This window comes from Triturus cristatus, chromosome 1_1 (assembly GCF_964204655.1).
Source record: "Triturus cristatus chromosome 1_1, aTriCri1.1, whole genome shotgun sequence".
NCBI classification, from domain to species: Eukaryota; Metazoa; Chordata; class Amphibia; order Caudata; family Salamandridae; genus Triturus; species Triturus cristatus.
The window spans coordinates 40,475,322-40,497,912 of record NC_140579.1 but is presented as its reverse complement, the minus strand read 5'-3'; the positions used below and the strand labels follow the sequence as shown (position 1 = coordinate 40,497,912).

Sequence of the window (22,591 nt, the reverse complement as noted above, 5' to 3'; positions counted from 1 at the left end):
TGAAGGCATGTTTCATTTTTTGGGGATTTTCTACAAAAATATACTACAATCTGGAATTGGTAGTTTTTAGTTTTAATTTCCACAATTGGTCTAACTGGTGTAGGTATTAAGGAAATATTTATTTTTAGAAAAGAAAATCTCATGACTGAAAACATAGTATTCTACCGACATGTCGCAATCTGGCAACTGGCAATTGAGATGTTTTATAAAGTCATGTAATACAATATACAGAAATATAGAGAAACTACAAATTCTCCTATAAAACATCCTATTCCAGAGTCTGGAACATTGTTATTAGCATAGTGGATATACCAATAGAAAAATAAGAATTCCAGCTAACTTTGTTAACAACATAAAGTTTTGTGTTAGGTTTACAAGTTCAGTAACTCCACTTTAGTCCATTCCCGGTACTTGCACTACAGGTAATTTAAACTGAGTGTTATTCTGCATCAGATGAACAAGGAAAAGAGCGATTATTCGCTATTTTGGAAACCAGCACAACAAGGGACTAAGCAATCTAGCTTTACCACAATTAAAATATGAAATTGGGACTAAGGGCATCATTAGGAAAGTCCGCGCACCATCCCAACGTAAAAAGGGACGCCCGCCATAAGTGCGGCGGTCCCTTGGGGGTGATTATGATGCGCCTGCCACACTGGCGGGCGCATCCTGCATTTTTAAAATTGCGGCGGCGGTGCTTTCAGCACCACCCGCCGCAATGCCAAAAATGCATGTTGTGCATTTGCATGCACAACGTGGCAGGCACTCCGCGGTGCCTGCCATGTTGCGCATGCAAATGCAGGGGGGTACCATAGGTACCCCCCATGTGCACCCCCCAAAATTCCTGGGGACCCGCTACGGGCCCCCAATGGCAAGGACCGCATGCCTTTCCGTGGCGGCAACGAAGCCACGGAAAGGCAAATCCCCGCGTGTATCGTAATATGGATGGCGGTGTCTAACAGACACCGCCACCATATTAAAACCTTTTCCACCCAGTCGACTCATTGCCCGGGCGGAAAACCGGCAGACGGTCCTTCCGTCCGCTGGGGTTCCCCCGCCATAGTAATATGGCGGGGGGAAATGGCATGCGAGTGGGAGAGAATATCGGGCGGATCACCACCGCCATGCGGGTGGTGGTGATCCGCCTGACATTCTAACTGACCCCATAGTTGGAGACACAAACACAATGGAAAAAACTTAGGGTCGCATCGAAAATCAATTCAGCATTCCATAAAAAGCTAATTTTAGGTAATCGCTATGTAAGGAATGCAAAATGATATGTAAGAAAATAGCGATTGCTAAAGATCACAATCGCAATTAGGTAATCACTATTAGATAATACTACTGCATTCGCTACTACAAGGCCCATAGGTGCAAATGGTTTTGCATTAGCTAATTGGCGATTACCAAATTGGTAATCGCAAATTAGTTAATGCAAAACCAAGTGTGCCCAGGGGCCTGAGATCCCCCTGAAGCACCCCAAAGAGACATGTGTACATGCAAGTGCACTTATGCTGCAAGGCACTATGAAAAATGCAGTTTTGTGCATTTTCAAATATTGCATATGGTTACCATTGACTCGGATTCGATGGTAATAGCATATCCTAAATCCACAGTTTGCATTTAGAAAATGCTTGCCACATGTGCTTACTGAATCGCAAATTGTGATTCTCTCTTTGCATTCGCTATTTTAAGTAATTGCAAAAAATTGCGATTACCTAAGATTGCGACTGCAAAGCCTTTCATAAATCTTTGATGAGTGTTTGGCATTTGCAAACAGTCAATTTTAGCAATTTGCACGGTTTGCAAAAGCAAAATGGTTTCACTCCAAAGTTTAACTTGTTACTGAAGTGCACTGATTTAGCAATATAAATTGATGACTAGTGGTGACATAATCTGAATTACACTTGAAAATGGATTTACTTACAAACAACTTTACACCATTGCTGTCCATTTTTGGTGCCAATTGGTGTAAATGTTTATGAATGAGAAAATCTTCTTAAACAAAAGAAAGTAGCATCAGGGCCAGCAAGGCTTTTTAACCCTTTTCCCCCCTAACGAGGTGTGACGGTGCCCCCTACCTCCCCCTGGATAGGAGGGGGTTTAAAAATACTTGGTCCCAGTTTGGACTGGAGTTTTCGCAACAACTTTGGTGTGCTTACCGATCCTGGGGACAGGACGGCCCTCCTTTTTTTTTGTTTGGCTCTCTACAGTGGCCAAAACTGATCTTTTCAGACCCCCAGCAGATGTTATCACGGGGCGCCTTTTAGGGGCGGCCTTTGCCATTTTACATTACTGTCGGGCATGGAAATAAAGTGATTGCCTAATACTCAAGTGATTTTTCACAAATTTGATAAGGTGAGCACACAGGACGCCTGACTTCAAGGTCCGCAAATTGGCTGCTAGGCACTAGGGGCACATTTACAAGAACTGACACATCACTGCATATTAGCAGAGATGCGTCAGTTAATTTGCGTCACACAAAAAAACCCTTGCGCCACCATAGATGCGTCACATTTACAATGCGGCGCACCGTGGCGCAAGGATTGACAGATGCGTGACGCATCTATTGGCGTAAAGGCAACGCATTTCTGGAGTCGTGTCGCAAGCACGATGCAACTCCAGCAATGCTTCGGAATTCCTATTTCAAACATGCTGCGCCACTCCTTACGTCTGCTTCAGGCAGGCGTAAGGTTTTGACGCAGTGGCGTCGTAAAAGGGACTCAGTGAAATCTTGTAGATTTCACTGCGTCACTTTTACGAGGCTTTCTTGAGTCGGAATGCCCACCTTGCATACCTGCATCAGGTATAATGTGACGCGGGGCTTTACAACGTGACGCATCTCCATAGATGCTTCACGTTGTAAAGGTGTCACAACGGGGGGCATTGTTTACGACGCTGCTGCGTCATAAAAGTGACACAACAGCAGCGTAAAAGTGTCGCAGGTGGCTTGTAAATCTGCCCCTAGATACCTATAGCCTTGAGACTAAACCTCGCCCCCTTTATTAACTGTGATTGTTGAGAGGCTATTGAGAACTGGTTCTTAAATGGACAAGAGCCTATACCACCAAGTGTTTCAAACTGATTGAATATACGTTTATGTATTCTCTCATTAGTTGGTCTTACATAGTGCTATGATGGAGGTAAGACATGATGCTCCCGAAGAACTGCTGCCCTTCAAATTGCCACAGAGTAGGAGAGTAGAAGGTGCTGGTGCAATGGCTGGATTTCTGAGCCTTTATATACAAACCCTGGTGGGTGTTTCATTTCTATGAGTAAACTGCTAAATCAACAGTTTTGTTTCCAGACCAGACTCTCCCTCTCATCACCATAGGTGCAATTAATTAATATTCAAGTCTTGTTTGGCAGATCCATTTCTCATCAAATTGCGAAAAGCCTCAGGGTACATGCTATCATCCCCACGAGACAAAGCGGGTGGGGCAACGGTAAGCATTTACTTTAATTAGGTAATTTTATAAACATTTTTTTTAAGGATTACGCACCCCTCATTTCTTATGGCTTCAGTTGTACGCCTGGAGTAATAACATGAACTTGGCAACAGCCTCTTCCAAGTGTACACGTTGTGACAAATGCGTTAGAAAAGATTAACACATCAATCTAGAACAAGTGCCCTGAATTGAGGCATCCCGGGGTACTGAAAGATTCTTGCAGTTTTTGTGCTGTAGTTGATGACAAGTTGGTGCTCTGAAGTAACAGAAAGCAGGCTTGTATAGAAGCTGGAACAAGATCACAGCCGATCAGCGACCGCCCTGAGCAAGAACCCACCCACCAGCGCAACGAACCCCAGCCAAGCGGCCATCAACCTCATGAAGTGGATCAGCGACTGCGCTGACGACCTCGCCCCTCTGAAGACCCCGACTAGCAGACCCGGTAGCAAGAAAGCCCCATGGTTCACCGACGAACTCAAGAGCTCCAAGAAGAACTGCCGAGCCCTCGAGAGAACCTGGCGCAGAGACCCAACACCGGACAACATGACTGCCCTCAAGCTCGCCACCCAAAAACACCACCAACTCATCCACGCCACCAAGAAAACCGCATTCAAGGAACGGCTGGACAACAAAGCACACAACAGCAAGGAACTCTTCAACATCGTCAAAGAGCTCTCCAACCCCAACGCCGGTAACAACGACATCACCCCTTCACAAGACCTCTGCAACTCCCTCGCCTCCTACTTCCACAACAAGATCGCAGACATACACAACAGCTTCAGCACTCAACCGACGCACGCCACGACCGAACCACCGCCCCCCACCACCACCCTCCACGCCTGGACCCCGATCAGCACCGAAGACACCGTCCGCACGATGAACTCCATCCACTCCGGATCTCCTACCGACCCCTGCCCTCACCACGTCTTCAACAAGGCCGACGCTGTCATCGCGCCCCACCTGCGGGACATCATCAACACCTCCTTCGACACCGCTACCTTCCCGGAGAGCTGGAAGCACGCCGAACTCAGCACTCTTCTAAAGAAGCCATCAGCCGACCCCACCGACCTCAAGAACTACCGCCCCATCTCGCTGCTCCCGTTTCCTGCAAAAGTCATCGAGAAGACCGTCAACAAGCAGCTGGCCGCCTTCCTCGAGACGAACGGATCCCTCGACCTCTCGCAGTCTGGCTTTCGGGCCAACCACAGCACCGAGACCGCCCTGATCGCAGCCACCGATGACATCCGAGCTCTGCTTGACAACGGAGAAACAGCGGCCCTCATCCTCCTAGACCTCTCCGCGGCCTTCGACACTGTCTGCCACCGTACACTAGTGCAGCGACTCAGCAACGTCGGAATCCAGGAGAAGGCACTGGAGTGGATCATCTCCTTCCTCGCCGGAAGGACACAGAGAGTCCGCCTCCCCCCGTTCAGATCTGAAGCCACCGAAGTCATCTGCGGCGTTCCTTAGGGCTCCTCGCTCAGTCCAACCCTCTTCAACGTGTACATGAGCCCCCTCGCAGACATCGCACGCCAGCACAACCTCAACATCATCTCCTACGCCGACGACACCCAGCTGATTCTCTCCCTCACCAACGACCCCGCCACCGCCAGAGCCAACCTCCACGAAGGGATGAAAGAGGTAGCCGAATGGATGAAGAACAGCCGCCTGAAACTGAACTCGGACAAGACGGAAGTCCTCATCCTGGGTTCCTCACCCTCCGCCTGGGACGACTCCTGGTGGCCCCCCGCCCTAGGCAGCGCACCCAAACCAACAGACCACGCACGCAACCTGGGCTTCATTCTGGACTCCACCCTCTCCATGACCAGACAAGTCAACGCCGTCTCCTCATCGTGCTTCAACATCCTGCGCATGCTACGAAAGATCTTCCGGTGGATCCCCACCGAGACCAGGAAGACGGTCACCCAGGCCCTCGTCACCAGCGGTCTGGACTACGGCAACTCCCTCTACGCCGGAACCACCGCCAAACTCCAGAAAAGATTTCAGCGGATCCAGAACGCCTCAGCACGACTATGAAAATAATGAAACTATGATTTATCCTGAAGGATTTGGTAGACTTGAATTTCCAACAGTCATGTCTAACTTGCATGTTGGGAATTTTGTATGAAACTGATCTAGCAATTAAAGACCAAAACCACCAGAAGGGTATTTAAAGAGAAATTCTATAACTCTCCAATAGAGGCATTTTATCAGTCGCTTGTTATAGATGTCACCAACAGTATCGTACTTCTACATCTTTTATTTAAAAAAAGCATATGGATTTAGTTGTAAATTTGAAATGCCACAGGGCTTATGGCACTGTGCTGTTGCAATCTTTAATTTACCTGCTTGAAGCCACAGTTGTAAGAACCTGCTCTTTCAGATGTGTTTTTTCATTGCCCGTTATTCACATGCCTACTTATGTTTTTTCTCCAGGTACGAGAATGAGCTGTCCCTGCGCCAGAGTGTGGAGGCTGACATCAACGGGCTTCGTAGGGTGCTGGATGAGTTGACCTTATCCAAGTCTGACCTTGAGGGAGAAGTTGAGAGTCTAAGAGAGGAGCTGGCTGCCCTCAAGAAGAACCATGAAGAGGTAAAAGCAGTTGTTGTACTTCTAAAGAGACATGAAAGTGCTGGTATTGACATAGATGGAGTCTAAAAACTTTTTTTTACCTGCCCTTGAAATTTGTTTTCTGATTCATCAGAGTTTTTCCTTAATTGTGGATGTCTGTATTAGAAAAATCTTTGAAAAAAATCTTCGTGATTTGGTTTGGAGCTTTTTTCAAAGGCATGGCACACAATATCATATGAGAAACTCAATTTTGCTAACCCCTGACAAGAAATGAGGTCAAGGGATCTTATAAATGTCTTAGGTGGGGAAATGCAGGAGAGTGTGAGTTTGCATTTAAGACAAAAATCTGAGGTGTGCAGGAACTGTGGGAAGCCATGTTAGTTACATTCTCCTGCTGAAATTGGTGCTTTTGAACAAATCCTCCATTCCAGATCTAGCAGTTTACTAAGTGATTCTGAGAATTCTTGTTCGTTATCACAAGGTAAGTTGCAATAGGGATGTAGAGAATATTTGACACATTTCAACTATTTCTTACACTTTGCCTTGAAACAGTATGAATTATTACCATTTCTCAAGGCAGAGTCAACAGATACAAGGGAAAGGTGTGGCAGAAAGCAACTATTCACCTAACACCAATGCACTGGCACACAGCTTATCATATCAGGTTTGCATTGCAAACCTGAGACACCTGAGAAGTGAACAGCATTACATTGCTTGCTCCAAGAAGAACATATATGGTTATACTCTCAAGAAGTCTAGGGCTGGTGGCTCTGTTGTTTCTAAGGCTGTTGTATCCTTGGCCAAGTTACAGGCATTTGTAAATGTGATGATTGGTGGAGGGGATATCATGAAAGGGAGGACTATCGTTCACTTGAATCATTCAGTCATTTTCAGAACCCATGGTCCTACTGATGAAATCTTTGTTTGGTAGATACATCTTCTTGCTAGACCATAGTCAACCCCTCGCCACATCTTCTGCTGACTAGTGCCCGCATCCTGTCACACCGGAGTCAGGCCCACATCCTGTCACACCGGAGTCAGGCCCGCATCCTGTCACAACGGACTCAGGCCCGCATCCTGTCACACCGGAGTCAGGCCCACATCCCGTCACACTGGAGTCAGCTCCACATCCTGTCACACCGGAGTCAGGCCCACATCCTGTCACACCGGAGTCAGGCCCACATCCTGTCACACTGGAGTCAGGTCCACATCCTGTCACACCGCAGTCAGGCCCACATCCTGTCACACTGGAGTCAGGCCCGCATCCTGTCACACCGGAGTCAGGCCCGCATCCTGTTACACCGGAGTCAGGCCCATATCCCATCACACTGGAGTCAGGTCCACATCCTGTCACACCGGAGTCAGGCCCACATCCCATCACACCGGAGTCAGGCCCACATCCCATCACACTGGAGTCAGGTCCACATCCTGTCACACCGCAGTCAGGCCCACATCCTGTCACACTGGAGTCAGACCCGCATCCTGTCACACCGGAGTCAGGCCCGCATCCTGTTACACCGGAGTCAGGCCCATATCCCATCACACTGGAGTCAGGTCCACATCCTGTCACACCGGAGTCAGGCCCACATCCTGTTACACCGGAGTCAGGCCCATATCACATCACACTGGAGTCAGGTCCACATCCTGTCACACCGGAGTCAGGCCCACATCCCATCACACCGGAGTCAGGCCCACATCCCATCACACTGGAGTCAGGTCCACATCCTGTCACACCGCAGTCAGGCCCACATCCTGTCACACTGGAGTCAGGCCCGCATCCTGTCACACCGGAGTCAGGCCCGCATCCTGTTACACCGGAGTCAGGCCCATGTCCCATCACACTGGAGTCAGGTCCACATCCTGTCACACCGGAGTCAGGCCCGCATCCTGTCACACCGCAGTCAGGCCCACATCCTGTCACACTGGAGTCAGGCCCGCATCCTGTCACACCGGAGTCAGGCCCATATCCCATCACACTGGAGTCAGGTCCACATCCTGTCACACCGGAGTCAGGCCCACATCCTGTTACACCGGAGTCAGGCCCATATCCCATCACACTGGAGTCAGATCCACATCCTGTCACACCGGAGTCAGGCCCGCATCCTGTCACACCGGAGTCAGGCCCGCATCCTGTCACACCGGAGTTAGGCCTGCATCCTGTCACACCGGAGTCAGGCACATATCCCATCACACTGGAGTCAGGTCCACATCCTGTCACACCGTAGTCAGGCCCACATCCCATCACACCGGAGTCAGGCCCACATCCCATCACACTGGAGTCAGGTCCACATCCTGTCACACCGCAGTCAGGCCCACATCCTGTCACACTGGAGTCAGGCCCGCATCCTGTCACACCGGAGTCAGGCCCGCATCCTGTTACACCGGAGTCAGGCCCATATCCCATCACACTGGAGTCAGGTCCACATCCTGTCACACCGGAGTCAGGCCCACATCCTGTTACACCGGAGTCAGGCCCATATCCCATCACACTGGAGTCAGGTCCACATCCTGTCACACCGGAGTCAGGCCCATATCCCATCACACTGGAGTCAGGTCCACATCCTGTCACACCGGAGTCAGGCCCACATCCCATCACACCGGAGTCAGGCCCACATCCCATCACACTGGAGTCAGGTCCACATCCTGTCACACCGCAGTCAGGCCCACATCCTGTCACACTGGAGTCAGGCCCGCATCCTGTTACACCGGAGTCAGGCCCATATCCCATCACACTGGAGTCAGGTCCACATCCTGTCACACCGGAGTCAGGCCCGCATCCTGTCACACCGCAGTCAGGCCCACATCCTGTCACACTGGAGTCAGGCCCGCATCCAGTCACACCGGAGTCAGGCCCATATCCCATCACACTGGAGTCAGGTCCACATCCTGTCACACCGGAGTCAGGCCCACATCCTGTTACACCGGAGTCAGGCCCACATCCCGTCACACTGGAGTCAGGCCCACATCCCGTCACACTGGAGTCAGGTCCACATCCTGTCACACCTGAGTCAGGCCCACTTCCTGTCACACCGGAGTCAGGCCCACATCCTGTCACACCGGAGTCAGGCCCACATTCCATCACACCGGAGTCAGGCCCACATCCCATCACACTGGAGTCAGGTCCACATCCTGTCACACCGCAGTCAGGCCCACATCCTGTCACACTGGAGTCAGGCCCGCATCCTGTCACACCGGAGTCAGGCCCGCATCCTGTTACACCGGAGTCAGGCCCATATCCCATCACACTGGAGTCAGGTCCACATCCTGTCACACCGGAGTCAGGCCCACATCCTGTTACACCGGAGTCAGGCCCATATCCCATCACACTGGAGTCAGGTCCACATCCTGTCACACCGCAGTCAGGCTCACATCCTGTCACACTGGAGTCAGGCCCGCATCCTGTCACACCGGAGTCAGGCCCGCATCCTGTTACACCGGAGTCAGGCCCATATCCCATTACACTGGAGTCAGGTCCACATCCTGTCACACCGGAGTCAGGCACACATCCTGTTACACCACAGTCAGGCCCACATCCTGTCACACTGGAGTCAGGCCCGCATCCTGTCACACTGGAGTCAGGCCCATATCCCATCACACTGGAGTCAGGTCCACATCCTGTCACACCGGAGTCAGGCCCACATCCTGTTACACCGGAGTCAGGCCCATATCCCTTCACACTGGAGTCAGGTCCACATCCTGTCACACCGGAGTCAGGCCCGCATCCTGTCACACCGGAGTCAGGCCCGCATCCTGTCACACCGGAGTCAGGCCCGCATCCTGTCACAACGGACTCAGGCCCGCATCCTGTCACACCGGAGTCAGGCTCACATCCCGTCACACTGGAGTCAGGTCCACATCCTGTCACACCTGAGTCAGGCCCACTTCCTGTCACACCGGAGTCAGGCCCACATCCTGTCACACCGAGTCAGGTCTTTTCCTCCACAAACATACCTGTTTCGAATCAAGTATCTGTTCTTCCCTTGCACTACATTATCTTCTCTCACATCACACCTCCAGATCCTAGATTCCATTTCCACATTTGATGGTACTTCATTTACTAACCTTGAGGAAATATGAATTTTTATGGTCAATTGTGTCCCCTATCTTAGACCCCAACGGCTCCATGTACATGCTAGAAGTACATGTATGTTCCCTCCAGTTCCAGCTATGAAGACGCAAATACATGTGCGTCCAACGTCAACATGTCCTCTTTCAGATCCGCCATGAATGGGTCGAATATTCCATTCCTAAGTATGATTGGCCACCGACTTTATATGGTTCACTTTTCTAGTTTTACAGTTCAGGCGAGTAGGCCCTGAATTCTGTCATCAAGCCTTTTTCCTGCTTCTGCCTCTGAAATGCTCCAGCCTGGACCTGCATCTGTGTCCATGAACTTTGTCTTACTCCCTGCGCGGCTAACGGTGCCTGACGCGGCCTGTTGCCTGCCAAAAACTGTATTCAGCCTTCAAGTTATCTGCTCCGCTCCTCATCCAATGCATTCCTGTCTAGTAGTTTAGGTAAACATCCTTCCAGCTACCGAGCAAAGGGCCCGGCCTCGCTGTCTTTATGCAAGTAATTCATAGCCCCTGTTACCATGGAAGATTCCTGCCCCCTCGCATCTCATGTAGACACATAGACGCTTGTACATGCACTAACAGTCAGTATAGAATAGATTCCGTCCGAGAGACCTTTCCTTTTGGATAAAACAGTTCCTTAAACAAAGATATTAGATACGATTTGGGATTAGGTTGACCTGACCCCCCAGACTTCTGTCTCCACATGTAGAGCTAAATGTCAATTCCCCTTCACCCTCTAGTTGCACGTCAATCACACGTCATGCGGCTGCGCGCGCATCTCTGCCAAACATTTCTGCTGACACTGCAGGATTCTCTTATGGATCCACCCACTTGTGACATCATTTTAAATGACGTTTCTAGTATACGCCTGTTATTTCGCCCATTTTCATTACGTATGTGTATTCTTATCTGTATTATCAGCTGTTACGCCTCCTGCATCTGTCTTGATGCAATGCTTCTCATATATATATTGTTACTTGTCAATAATGTATTGCCTATCCCTTCCTGAACCTTCGTGGTGATGGAATAAGATTGCCTGGTTCGAACCATAATTCCTTTGTAAGGAATAAAGCCCTTTTCAGAACCTCTAATACCACGGATTCTGCCTCTTATTTTGACTGAGTTATTCTTACTAGACTTTACCGCATAAAAAATAGTACAGGTAATTTAAATATTTACCACATAAATTGGCGCCCGAACAGGGACACTTTCTCATCTCACGCGCCGGAGGTGCGTTGCAGGCCCGGTCCCCTGCCACAGCTGAACGGACAAAAACGCGTACCCGCAGGATTTCTTGTATCTCCCACGGCCAAGCGGGGGTGACTGAGGCTGCGATCAACACCCAGACGAGGCGGTGAGAAGTGCGAAGTATCCCGACCAGAGCCTAGCTGAGAGAGCAAGATCCGAGGTATACAGAGGCCCACCAGGTTCCGAAGTTCCGAGTCCAGTCGAGTCCAGTCCGGTCCAGTTCAGTTCAGTTCCGAGGCCTTCCGTTCCGTGCTACCCGGTGAGTACCGTTGCTGGGGAGGCAGTTAGACGTGCACATTAATTTGTGCCGGTCCTGACGGGTTTGGGTACACAGATCCGGTCTGCACTGTTTTCGCAGTGTATCTGTACTGTTTAGCAGTATATCCAGTATGTTCATGTATATAATTCAGTATTATCTAGTATTAGTATTATGTCAGTAACTAGTTTTCTTCTAATTATCATTGTTCGTTAAATGTTAAATGTTAAATGTTAAATGTTAAATGTTTTACTGTGTTCAAAAATTGTGGTATGAATGAGTGTTCATTATTGTGTTTATTGTATTAATTGTGTTCAAGTCCAGTTCAGGTAAGAATCAAGTAGCAAGGTTTAAAGATGCCGTTCTTTTTAAAATTAAGACAGATCAAAACTAGAAAAGGAGTACTCGAAGAAGCTGTTCCCATCCCACCTAGGGACACTCCAGGGTACTTTATGTATCATAAGCATGGCCTAGATGCCGTATTATATCTTGATTTATGGGTGGACTACACCAAGGATCTAGCAGAAAGTCAGAGGTGGCCCACAGCTGGGACATGGGATGCAGATTGCATCATGAGAGTAGAAGAAGAATTATGGAAAAAGAAAGCCAGACAGTCACAGAAAGATGCTATTGAGTTATGGCGTAAAGAATCGCATAGGCGCACAGAGAAAGCGCTCAGACTGGAAGAGAAAAGTAGGGAGAACTCAAATAAAGCCCGAGAAAATGTATTAGTTGAGGAAGGTATCCGAGTAAAAACAGAACAAGTAGACAGACAACGAAACACTCTTATGAATGGTATGTATCCTCTTTTGGCCGAAGGTTTACCTAAGGCCACCCCGGAAATACCGAAAGATTTGCCACCCCCATTACTCCCGATTAAAGCACATCCCAAGACCGCAAAAGATATTTTCCTTTCCTCCTATTTAGACGATGTAGCTCCGGAATATGTTAATGTTCCACCACACACGCCACCTGTCGATGGTGCTCTACCCCGAGAACATCCGCCCCCAACTCCGCAACCACAAACTCCTCCGCATATTCCAATAGGTCCATCTGTTTCCACCGCTTTTCCTGCATCCACAGTTTCTACCTTACATCCCACAAACCCTTTTGTGCCTAGCACCTCAGAAGGTGCGACAGGAGGTGTGGCAGCAATTTTTGCCACGCCACCATCACGAAGCAAATCGTCTCTAAGAGATTTAGCAAACCAACGTACACCCCAAATAGCAACGTCCGATATGTTTAAGGAACATCTTGTAGATTGTAGATATGATCCAGTGCCCGGTAAAAATGACAGAATGCTGCTATCATCACTACGTATACGACGAGCTTCACTATATTTAACGACACTACCAGGAATGATTAAACATTTAGACAATATATATCGCTTTGTCCAAACAGGGCAAGGCCCTGAAAGTATTGACGAAGCCATGGAATACCAGAAAGCGGATATACAGAGACAACTGTTACGTTTCTTCATAAACTGCTTGATCAGAGACAGAGATAGGTCCGAGGTAGACCAGGATGAAATGCAAGTACTTACCCGATGGGGTCAGAATATATCAGAGGGAAAACATGATAAACAGACATGTATAGTAGCTATGTGCCGAAAGATCCGCAAAGAAGTAGAACGAATACATAAAGCCAGATTGGAGGCAGACAAAACTGAATCAGAGGGAGAGGAGGAGGAAGAATCAGAAATACCCACAGGACAATTAGAAACAATAGCCTATGTAGGTAGGGGAAGACCTTGTAACAATACCAGATACTTTAATGACCCGATACGTCCGATACGTCCAGAATGTAACAGACATTTTCAAGCCCCTATGTTAAGTACGAAGTCCCCTGAACACTTATTCCAGGCTGCTGATAAATTACTCCGAGACCGAAGGGGGTATCATATGCTCGATTCCATGGATGAACAAGAATTAGCCAGGTCAGCAGTACAATGGGCTGACAGTTCTGAAAAATACAGTGATGATGCGTTAGCACACACGTTTTTGAATCTTACCCCAGACGAACAGCGTTTAGCTGGTATATACATGATACAACACCTCGTTATATTATATAGAAGCCAACACTCCGATCCTGGTCCCCTACCTGATATACTGATAGAATTACTCACGAATAAATGGAGAGGTTCCGGTACTGATTTAATTAAAGAAATTCTAGAACATCGACACCAGTACATTGTCTTCGTATGCCCAGAACATGTTTCAGTTCCCCCCAAGTTGGAAAGAAAAACGTACCACATAGACAGACAGAATCCCTTACGCGAAGTACACCCAATACGAGGTGAAGACAATAATTTTAAACGCGTGTTTGTGTATGCGCCCATAACTAAAATTGAATTATTAGAAATGAAGAAAGTAGTACCTAGCCATGACAAAGACCCAGCAGGTTTCCACCGTGAGATAAAAGACATGTTACTCATGGGAGAGTATACTTATCCTGACATCATGAAAATATTGAAAGTTTTATTGCCTGCCGGTATTTACGAGAAACTCAAAGAAAAGGAATGGGAGGTGGGAGACCAAAAGATAGATTGGACAGCATTAGAAAACGAAGAAAAAGCCCGAGCTGCAGGTTCAGGGCTTGGGGAAAGGACTACAGCATTACCAGGATTATTAGTGCAGGTACTACCACGTTTATTAACTACGAAAAAGGAAGACTGGGGTGCAATTTCAGCCTGTAAACAAAAACAAGATGAAGACACTAGTGATTTCTATTCCCGATTTGAAAAATGTTTTGGTATTAATAGTGGCATAAAAGCAAGTAGTGAGTCGTATCCACATCTGTTTGTGACAAAATTAGTTGAAAATTCCCTGCCCCAAGTTAAGAGTAGAGTATTAAAATTCGAGAGTACTTGGCAAGGTAACACACCGTCACAGATGTTACAAATGTTACAATATCATCACAATAGAATTAGAGAAGAACAAGAACATGAACAAAGACGTATGAAAGACACGAAAATGAAAATGCTTGTTGCTCAGTCAGTTCCAGCTGACGGTCATAAAAAGGGTACGACACAGTCCAATGATTCAGTAGGTCCTGTTAGAGGGACATGCAACTATTGTAAACAGCCAGGTCATTATATACACGATTGCGCAGTTCTAAAACATAATATCTCTACGGGTATAACGAAAGAGAGACCACGTCCGCCTAGACAGGATCAGATCCAACAACAAGTACCTCAGAATATACAACCTATGCCAGTTCCACAACAGACCGCACCACAACCACAACAACAACCACAACAACAGCCACAGCCTATTGCTGCAACACAAAACACGACACAACAGATGTACCAGTATGCACAAAATGACTATCCAGAGTATCAGCGCTACACATGAAATAGCCTAGAGAGGGAAGTTGGCCTACCCCTTATTGAGGTTCCCGTAGATCAAGAGGGTCCTTACGTACAGAGTCAAGTATTAGGGAAAGACAGAAAGTTTCTACTCGATACAGGGGCAAGCAGAACCACTATCAGTCACAGCGAAGTCCCAGGGGCACCCCTCTCAGGCTCACAAAATATTTCCCTTGGTTTTTCAGGAAAGCCCACTATTAACGAAGTATCGCAACCACTTGCATTCACAGTCGGTCCATTAACACGGACTACAGATCTATTGCTTACGAAATCATGCCCAGAAAACTTGTTAGGTATAAAAACATTGAAGGCTCTAGGAGCTGTAATATGTTGTTCTCCGGAAGGAGTACGACTATTTTTGCGTGACTTTAAAGGTCACTACATATCTAGAGACATGGATCATCGGTTACAGAATCTACCTGCACATTTATGGGCGCAAGGCCCCACTGATGTAGGTTGTATGCATATTACACCATATCGAGTCACACTCAAAATAGGAGTGGTACTACCACGAATACGACAATACAAGTTACCCCCAGATGCTGTTGTGGCTTTACTGCAAATCATTGACGAGCTCATTGCACAAGGAGTGGTTGTAGAAACGGACTCCAATGTGTGTAATTCCCCGATAATTCCGATTCTTAAACGAACAGATCCAAAAACACCACCAGTATATCGATTAGTTATTGATCTGCGAGAATTAAATAAATGCATCGTACCACAATACCAGATATCTCTTCATTGCTAACAGCTATAGATTCAGAAGCAACGTTCTTTACTGTAATTGATCTTAAAAACGCTTTCTTTAGCGTCCCAATCGATCCGGAAAGCCAATATTTGTTCGGATTCAGTTTAAATGGACGAAGTTTTAAATTCGCACGCGCACCTCAAGGATTCACAGAAAGCCCCAGCATCTATAGCCAAGCACTGAAAAGAGAACTTGACAGTATCCACATGCCAGTTAACACTACCCTGCTTCAATACGTCGATGATCTGCTGATCACCGCCCGAAGCGAAACTGAATGTGAAAAAGCATCACTGACGGTTTTACATTTCCTAGCCGACAAGGGGCACAAAGTGTCCCCTTCAAAGCTGCAATTCTGTGTCCAGCAAGTTGTGTACCTTGGGCACTTGCTGTCCAAGGGGGGAAGACAGCTTACACCCGACCGTATCCAGTTAATTGTTAACATGCCGCCACCCAAGACACAAAAGGAGGTACGGGCATTCATAGGCCTCACTTCGTACTGTAGGCAGTGGATCCCTCAATATGCATTTCTAGCGAAACCACTCATTCAGTTGACAACACAGGAGGCAGCGACATCGACTGTCCTCCCTTGGACTCAGGAACATACGCAAGCTTTTGAAAGCTTAAAGAAAGCTTTATGCCAAGCACCTGTTTTAGCAACACCATGTTACAGCAAACGTTTTACACTTTTTGTTACAGAACGTGAAGGTACTGCTTTGTCAGTACTCACGCAGGAACAAGCAGGATCACACAAGCCATGTGCTTATTTTTCCAGTACATTAGATCCCGTAGCTCAGGCTCTTCCTGCGTGCCTGAAATCAGTCGCAGCAACAGCTTTAGCAATCAGACAAAGCGATGCCATAGTGTTAGGACATCAATTGACAGTACAAGTACCACACGCAGTAGAGGTTCTCTTGAACCGGACCCAAACACAACACTTGACTATAGCAAGACTGACGGGTTATGAATTGACATTGTTCCAGCCACACATAGAAATCAGACGTTGTAGTACATTAAATCCTGCCACACTTTTGCCATTAAGTGGAACAGACCCGTTGGCACATGATTGTATTGAAGTTATTACTATTACGACGAAACCCAGACAAGACTTGACAGATATTCCATTATCAGATCCAGACCTGACATTGTATGTAGATGGTTCATGCATGAGAACAAGTACAGGAGAGTTAGTGGCCGCTTATGCAGTCACAACAGACACTGAAGTTATTGAAACAAATTGTATAGATACCTTGTCAGCTCAAGCAGCAGAGCTCATCGCTCTGACACAAGCCTGTATCCAAGCCAAAAATAAGAAAGTCAACATATACACAGATTCACGTTATGCATTCGGAGTCGTCCATGACTTCGGCGTGCTTTGGCGAGAGAGAGGTTATTTAACTTCTCACGGTGCCCACATCCAGCACGGTCCCCTTATTCAAGCTCTGTTAGATGCAATACATCTGCCGACTGCAATATCGATTATGAAGTGTAAAGCCCATACAAAAGTGACTGACATTATTTCTCAGGGTAACGACCTAGCTGACAGAACAGCTAAACAGACTGCTCAGAATCAGACTCATACAACTGACACGACAAAGACGATAGTTCCGACACCAACACACTGCATGACAGTTAAAGATCCCGCCCTTGATGTAATTGACATACAGACGCATGCTACACCAGAAGAAATAAAGAGATGGACTGAATTAGGAGGGATCCAAACGGATCAAGGATGGATGACGAAGGGAAAATCTATATGGTTTCTCCCCGACTCAATGGTTCAGGTCATCATTAACACAATACATAGTCCAGCGCACCTAGGAGAGAAAGCTATGCTAGACAGTATTCAACACATTTGGTTCAATAAACACTTGCGAGCAGCAGCTAAACAGAAAGTACGTACCTGCATGATTTGTTGTCAGTTCAATCCAGGAAAAGGCGTACCTGTAGAACAGGGTGGATTTCAACCCCCCGATCACCCTTTTGAAGTCCTCCAGATGGATTATATCCAGATGGAACGATGTCGAGGATTCAAATATGTCCTCGTAGTTGTATGCGCTCTTTCCCGGTGGACAGAGGCGTATCCCGTCTCAGATTACACTGCCCCGACTACTGCCAAACAGTTAGTTCGAGAATTCTTCCCACGGTATGGTTTGCCCCGTGTCGTGTACTCAGATAATGGCCAACCGTTCTCATCCGAGCTAATGAAACATGTTTCACTTTTGTTAGGCTATCAATGGAAATTCCACTGTGTCCGACATCCCGAGGCAGCAGGTCTCGTGGAGCGGCATAATCAAACTTTGAAAATTAGACAGTCAAAAGTATGTAGAGAAAAAGGTGTCGACTGGATAGTAGCTATACCAGTTGCGCTCGTTTACATGAGAATGGTAGCACACTCTCGAACAGGGCTATCCCCGTATGAGGTGATCTTCGGTAGACCACCGAATATGTGGGGGACGCCTATACCCCGTAAAATAACTGATGTTGATTGTAATATGCTGACAGATTACCTGGCTTCCTTGATGTCTGCACTACAATCTTGTCGTTCACAGGTAGCTGCAGCTTTTCCCGATAACACTGAGGTGAAGCCCCATGACGTGGTTCCGGGAGATCTTGTACTTATAAGGAACTTCGACAGAAGAAACCCGCTGGAGCCTCGCTGGCAGTCGCCTAAACTCGTCTTATTGACCACAAGGACAGCTGTGAAGATTGAGGGACGTAAAGGGTGGTTGCACTCGAGCCATATCAAAAAATTTCATGGACTATCATCCGACTTGAATTATCAGCCCTGCATTCCCTCACAGACTGACTCAAAACTCCCCCTGGTTGACAAGACAGAAAAAGAAAACTATAAACTGAAACTAAGTTCTAGCAAGTCAGACAATTTGATTGTTTAAGTCCTCTCCAAGGTGAATCGGTTGAATTTGTCTCTGACATGTATCCTCTAGACCGAAATAGAGAGAGAAATAGACAGAAACAGCTCAAGAAACATGCGTACTGTAAATCACTTCGTAGTCACTGCATAGTGACATTGTTAATTATGTTTTTTCTAAGTCTTCTGATTATCATTGCCAGTATATTATTACACATGTATTACCCTATTTCCAAGCGTGCTTTCAATGCTACTGACGAACATTCTTTTAGCGAATTACCCCCGCATGAGTTGTCCTATAGATTTGCGCTGCGCAACAACACATTCATTAGTATGTTACATCATTCTCATCAGACCAGCAATGCTACAAATTGTTGGATATGTGGCCGACTCCCTCCCTATCAGAAATACAAGGGAGTTCTGCCTCTCTTTCCGTATCCATTCACACACAATGGCTCCTGTGGAGCATGGTTTAGTTTGATTAATTCCCTAGATTCAAATTCAGTAGTTTATCAAGACAACTGGGTTTGGGGAAACCTGAACCTAGTTTTACTTAAAGTCTGCTACCCTAACAAGGAGGGACTTCCCAAAAGAACAGGAACTGATCTAGAAAATGAAGTATATGGATTAGGTAACTTTACACTTAATCTCATGATCCTGAATGTTGAATCCGAAGCTACACCAATCTTGCCCGCTATGTCAGTATTTACAGTTAGAGGCGAATTATGTGTAAGAAAGAATGGTTCAATACACATGGTATCAACAAGAGATGTGTAGTTCCTGCAGGACAGGAAGTCGACAGGGAATAAAGTATTCCAATTCAGACTTCAACCTAACGAAAGAAAGTGCACAAGGGAAGGGGATCCCTTCAGGGTGGAACTAGAACCCTCACACACCCAGCAAGCTAGGTGTCATGCTTCATCATCTGGGTTCTGCTCCTCGTCGGGTCGGCGGTGCAATACCCGACGGGCACCCATACAGGGGCTCTTTGTCGGAGATCTTTTGTTCCCTGCCGTATGGTGCATGCGTGTGAGGGCCCGGGAGTGTAGATGTAGGTGATTAAAAAGGTTGGTTAATCTGAAATTGAAGTTTATTGGCTCAGTCAACCACCTAGTTAAACAAGCATTTGCAATGCAATAGGTCTCGCATTTACGTGAGTTTGAGCTATTGACATTGCAAATGACAATGTCTTTTATTTTTGTTTCCGTTTAAAAAAAAAAAAGGCATTATTTACAATGCCAATAACTTAAACTCACGTAAATGCGAGACCTATTGCATTGGTGCAGGGGATGGTTTGTTAGTGATAAGTGTGTAGGTTCCCTGCCCCTGAGACGTGCAGACACACTGCATTAATCTCTGGTGCAGGGGATGGTTTGTTAGTGACAGATGTGCATGCTTCTGCCCGTGAGATGATTTTAAAAACAAATATGGCATCAGGAAATGACATTCGGGGAGCATTCACCATTGCCTGTGGCCACCGTGTGTCCCCCGGCGACAGGTTTCGCTGAATCCATATCACCTGCTGCTAACTCCGTGAGCCTGGTGAGTGGCAGACGTGCACCACAGATCTGAGGTGTGATCTTGTGCACCCCAGGCTTTGCGACCGCTAGTTCCGTGCACGAGCCTCAGACCGGTGAATGCTGGACGTGCCTCGCGTCTCTGGGTAGTGCACGCACACAGCTTCAAGTGCTGGGAAAGTGCTTGTTTTTTTGTCTTGTGTTCCTAAGTTAGTTATCTCACTCAAGTCTCTTAGATTTGGTCCCCAGCCAGGAAAGGTTTGTGTGCAGGAAGTGAGATAGGGAGGGAGGAAAGCAGAGTGTGAGATCTGGAAGGAGGAAGGAGACGTGAGGTGAGGGAGGGAGGAAAGCAGAGTGTGAGAACTGGAAGGAGGAAGGAGACGTGAGGGAGGGGAGGGGCGACGAGAGACGGACACATCGGGCTGAAGAGACCTTGGGCTTCCCAGGGTTTGCCCCGGAGTCTCACACCATCGCGGGTTCATTCACAACCCACGTGAACACTGTTTGTACCTGGGCCGGCTTCACACAAGCGAGACTGTAATTCATAACTACGTGTAGGGGTGTCACCTTGCCCAACACTGCGTGATTTGCGATGTAAAATAACATTGTGAATCTCTGCTTACTTGATTTCAAGCGCTAGACCAGTTCAGGCTTCGAAGCGCTGTAGAAAAGTAATGTTGCCAGTTGTGGGTGTGCCGGCAGATGAGGCTGGGTCTGCGCAGCAAAGCGGCCGTGCGGCCACGAAAGTGATCGCGATCGCGATCAAAGCGGCCGTGCGAAAGTGAAAGTAAGCGCGGTGCGCGCGCCCGCGCACATGCACTGTAGCTCTAGGCTGGCCTGGTAGCACTTTTTGGAGCCCACATACAAAATGTCTCCAGATACTGAAGTCCTCAAGTGCCCAGTCCCCAATCAAAGACAGAAGAGGAAAGTCTCTGTCCCCTCGCAGACGGCAAGTGAGTCCACAAAGGCGAGTTTGCAGAAGAGACAAATCGTAAGTATTCATGCAGCTGTTTGTGTACTCCAGCACAGTATCCGCAAAGACACTTGTTTCCTGTTCTAGCCTCTTTCATTCACTGCAATGATGCACTGACTATCTGGTAATCCCTGTGTAGTTAAATTGAACCCACTGGCTTTGACAACTCTAAACAGTGATCATTAAAGGGAAAGGTGTCGGCTGGATCAGATGTGCTCACAGCATGATGGCCCGTTTTCAAATTAACGGCATCCGGTGGTTTCAGCAGATTTCTGCAAACTGTACCAGTGTATGCTGTAACGAAGCTTGTGAAAGTTTGATCATAATCTGTTTTTTGGTTGACATTTTCTATAATATAATTATTGTGAAGTGACACTTTGAGATTGATTCCAGCAGGCATGCTTGCTCTTTCACTTCATGAGTGTGTGTTCTCGGGTACAGCTTTCCATTCCCTTAGGGATATTAAAGTTCAAGCGCTTTTGGAACGTTTAGAGCTTTCATCTTTCTCTCCCAAAGTCTCATTTAATTTACGAAACTTCTAATACTGTCTGCTTGGCAGGCAGTGATTTTATTCGGACTTAAATAGGTTCATATTTGTCCTACTGAATGTAAGCCAGTCCGTTGTCATACCTTTCTTGCTATGAAGCTGCATACCACTCTGTACATGTGTTTACCTTTATTAAGAATGTAATGGAAGGGGCACCCCCAGCTGGGCTCGGGTGACGTCATACCATCTCTGCTGTGCCACCAGGGCATCACATTTGCTGCGAGTGCACAAGATTACAAGTGAATACGAAATTTGATGGAGGCGGCACTCTATAGGGGATAGGAGTAACTTAAATTGAGTAAAGATGGATTTTATCCCTAGTAATTATTAAAATATGTTTATCTAAAATGAAATCCTTAAAGTTTACCAATGGTGCTTAATAGGTGTAGTTGAAGAGTCAAACTAAAGGCAAATTGGTCAGGAAATTAAAAAGGGAGAAGGAGCAGCTAGTAAAATTAACTGAAGTAACGTGGCACGTACTCCCTCGTAATGTTGCCAGTTGTGAGTGTGCCGGCAGAGGAGGCTGGGTCTGCGCAGTGAAAGTGATCGTGATCGCGATCAAAGCGGCCGTGCAGCCGCGAAAGTGAAAGTAAGCGTGGCGCGCGCGCCCGCGCACATGCACTGTACCTCTAGGCTGGCCTGGTAGCACTTTTTGAAGCCCACATATAAAATGTCTCTTCGAGCCAGCGCATGCGCTGGGCTCAGCGAGACCTAAACATGGGCCGCGGTCAAACTGATTCAAATAAAATCTAGAAAGTAAAAATAATATTAAATATTCAGCACTAGGAACGCACGCCATTCCTCCCATTCCGCGTGTATATCAATAATGCTGTGTCACAATCTGCTGCTTTCTAAGTCGCTGGACGTGTTTCTCCGAGCCGGGGCTCGGTTTCGGACTGCGGTGTCTGCGCCCTCGTGAAAGGACCGGACAGGGGCCCTGGTGAGCGGCACATTCCCCGCTTCGACCGA

At 47.3% G+C, this 22,591-nt stretch overlaps 1 protein-coding gene across 1 annotated transcript in view; it reads left to right on the top strand.

Annotated features, from left to right (window-relative positions):
* Positions 1–22,591, top strand: part of LOC146869299 (keratin, type I cytoskeletal 12-like) — a 44,064-nt gene that overhangs the window by 5,357 nt on the left and 16,116 nt on the right. Inside the window, exon 2 of the mRNA XM_085633869.1 lies at positions 5,886–6,042. Within this exon, the coding sequence (XP_085489995.1) occupies positions 5,886–6,042 (157 nt within the window). The remainder of the gene's footprint in view (positions 1–5,885; positions 6,043–22,591) is intronic.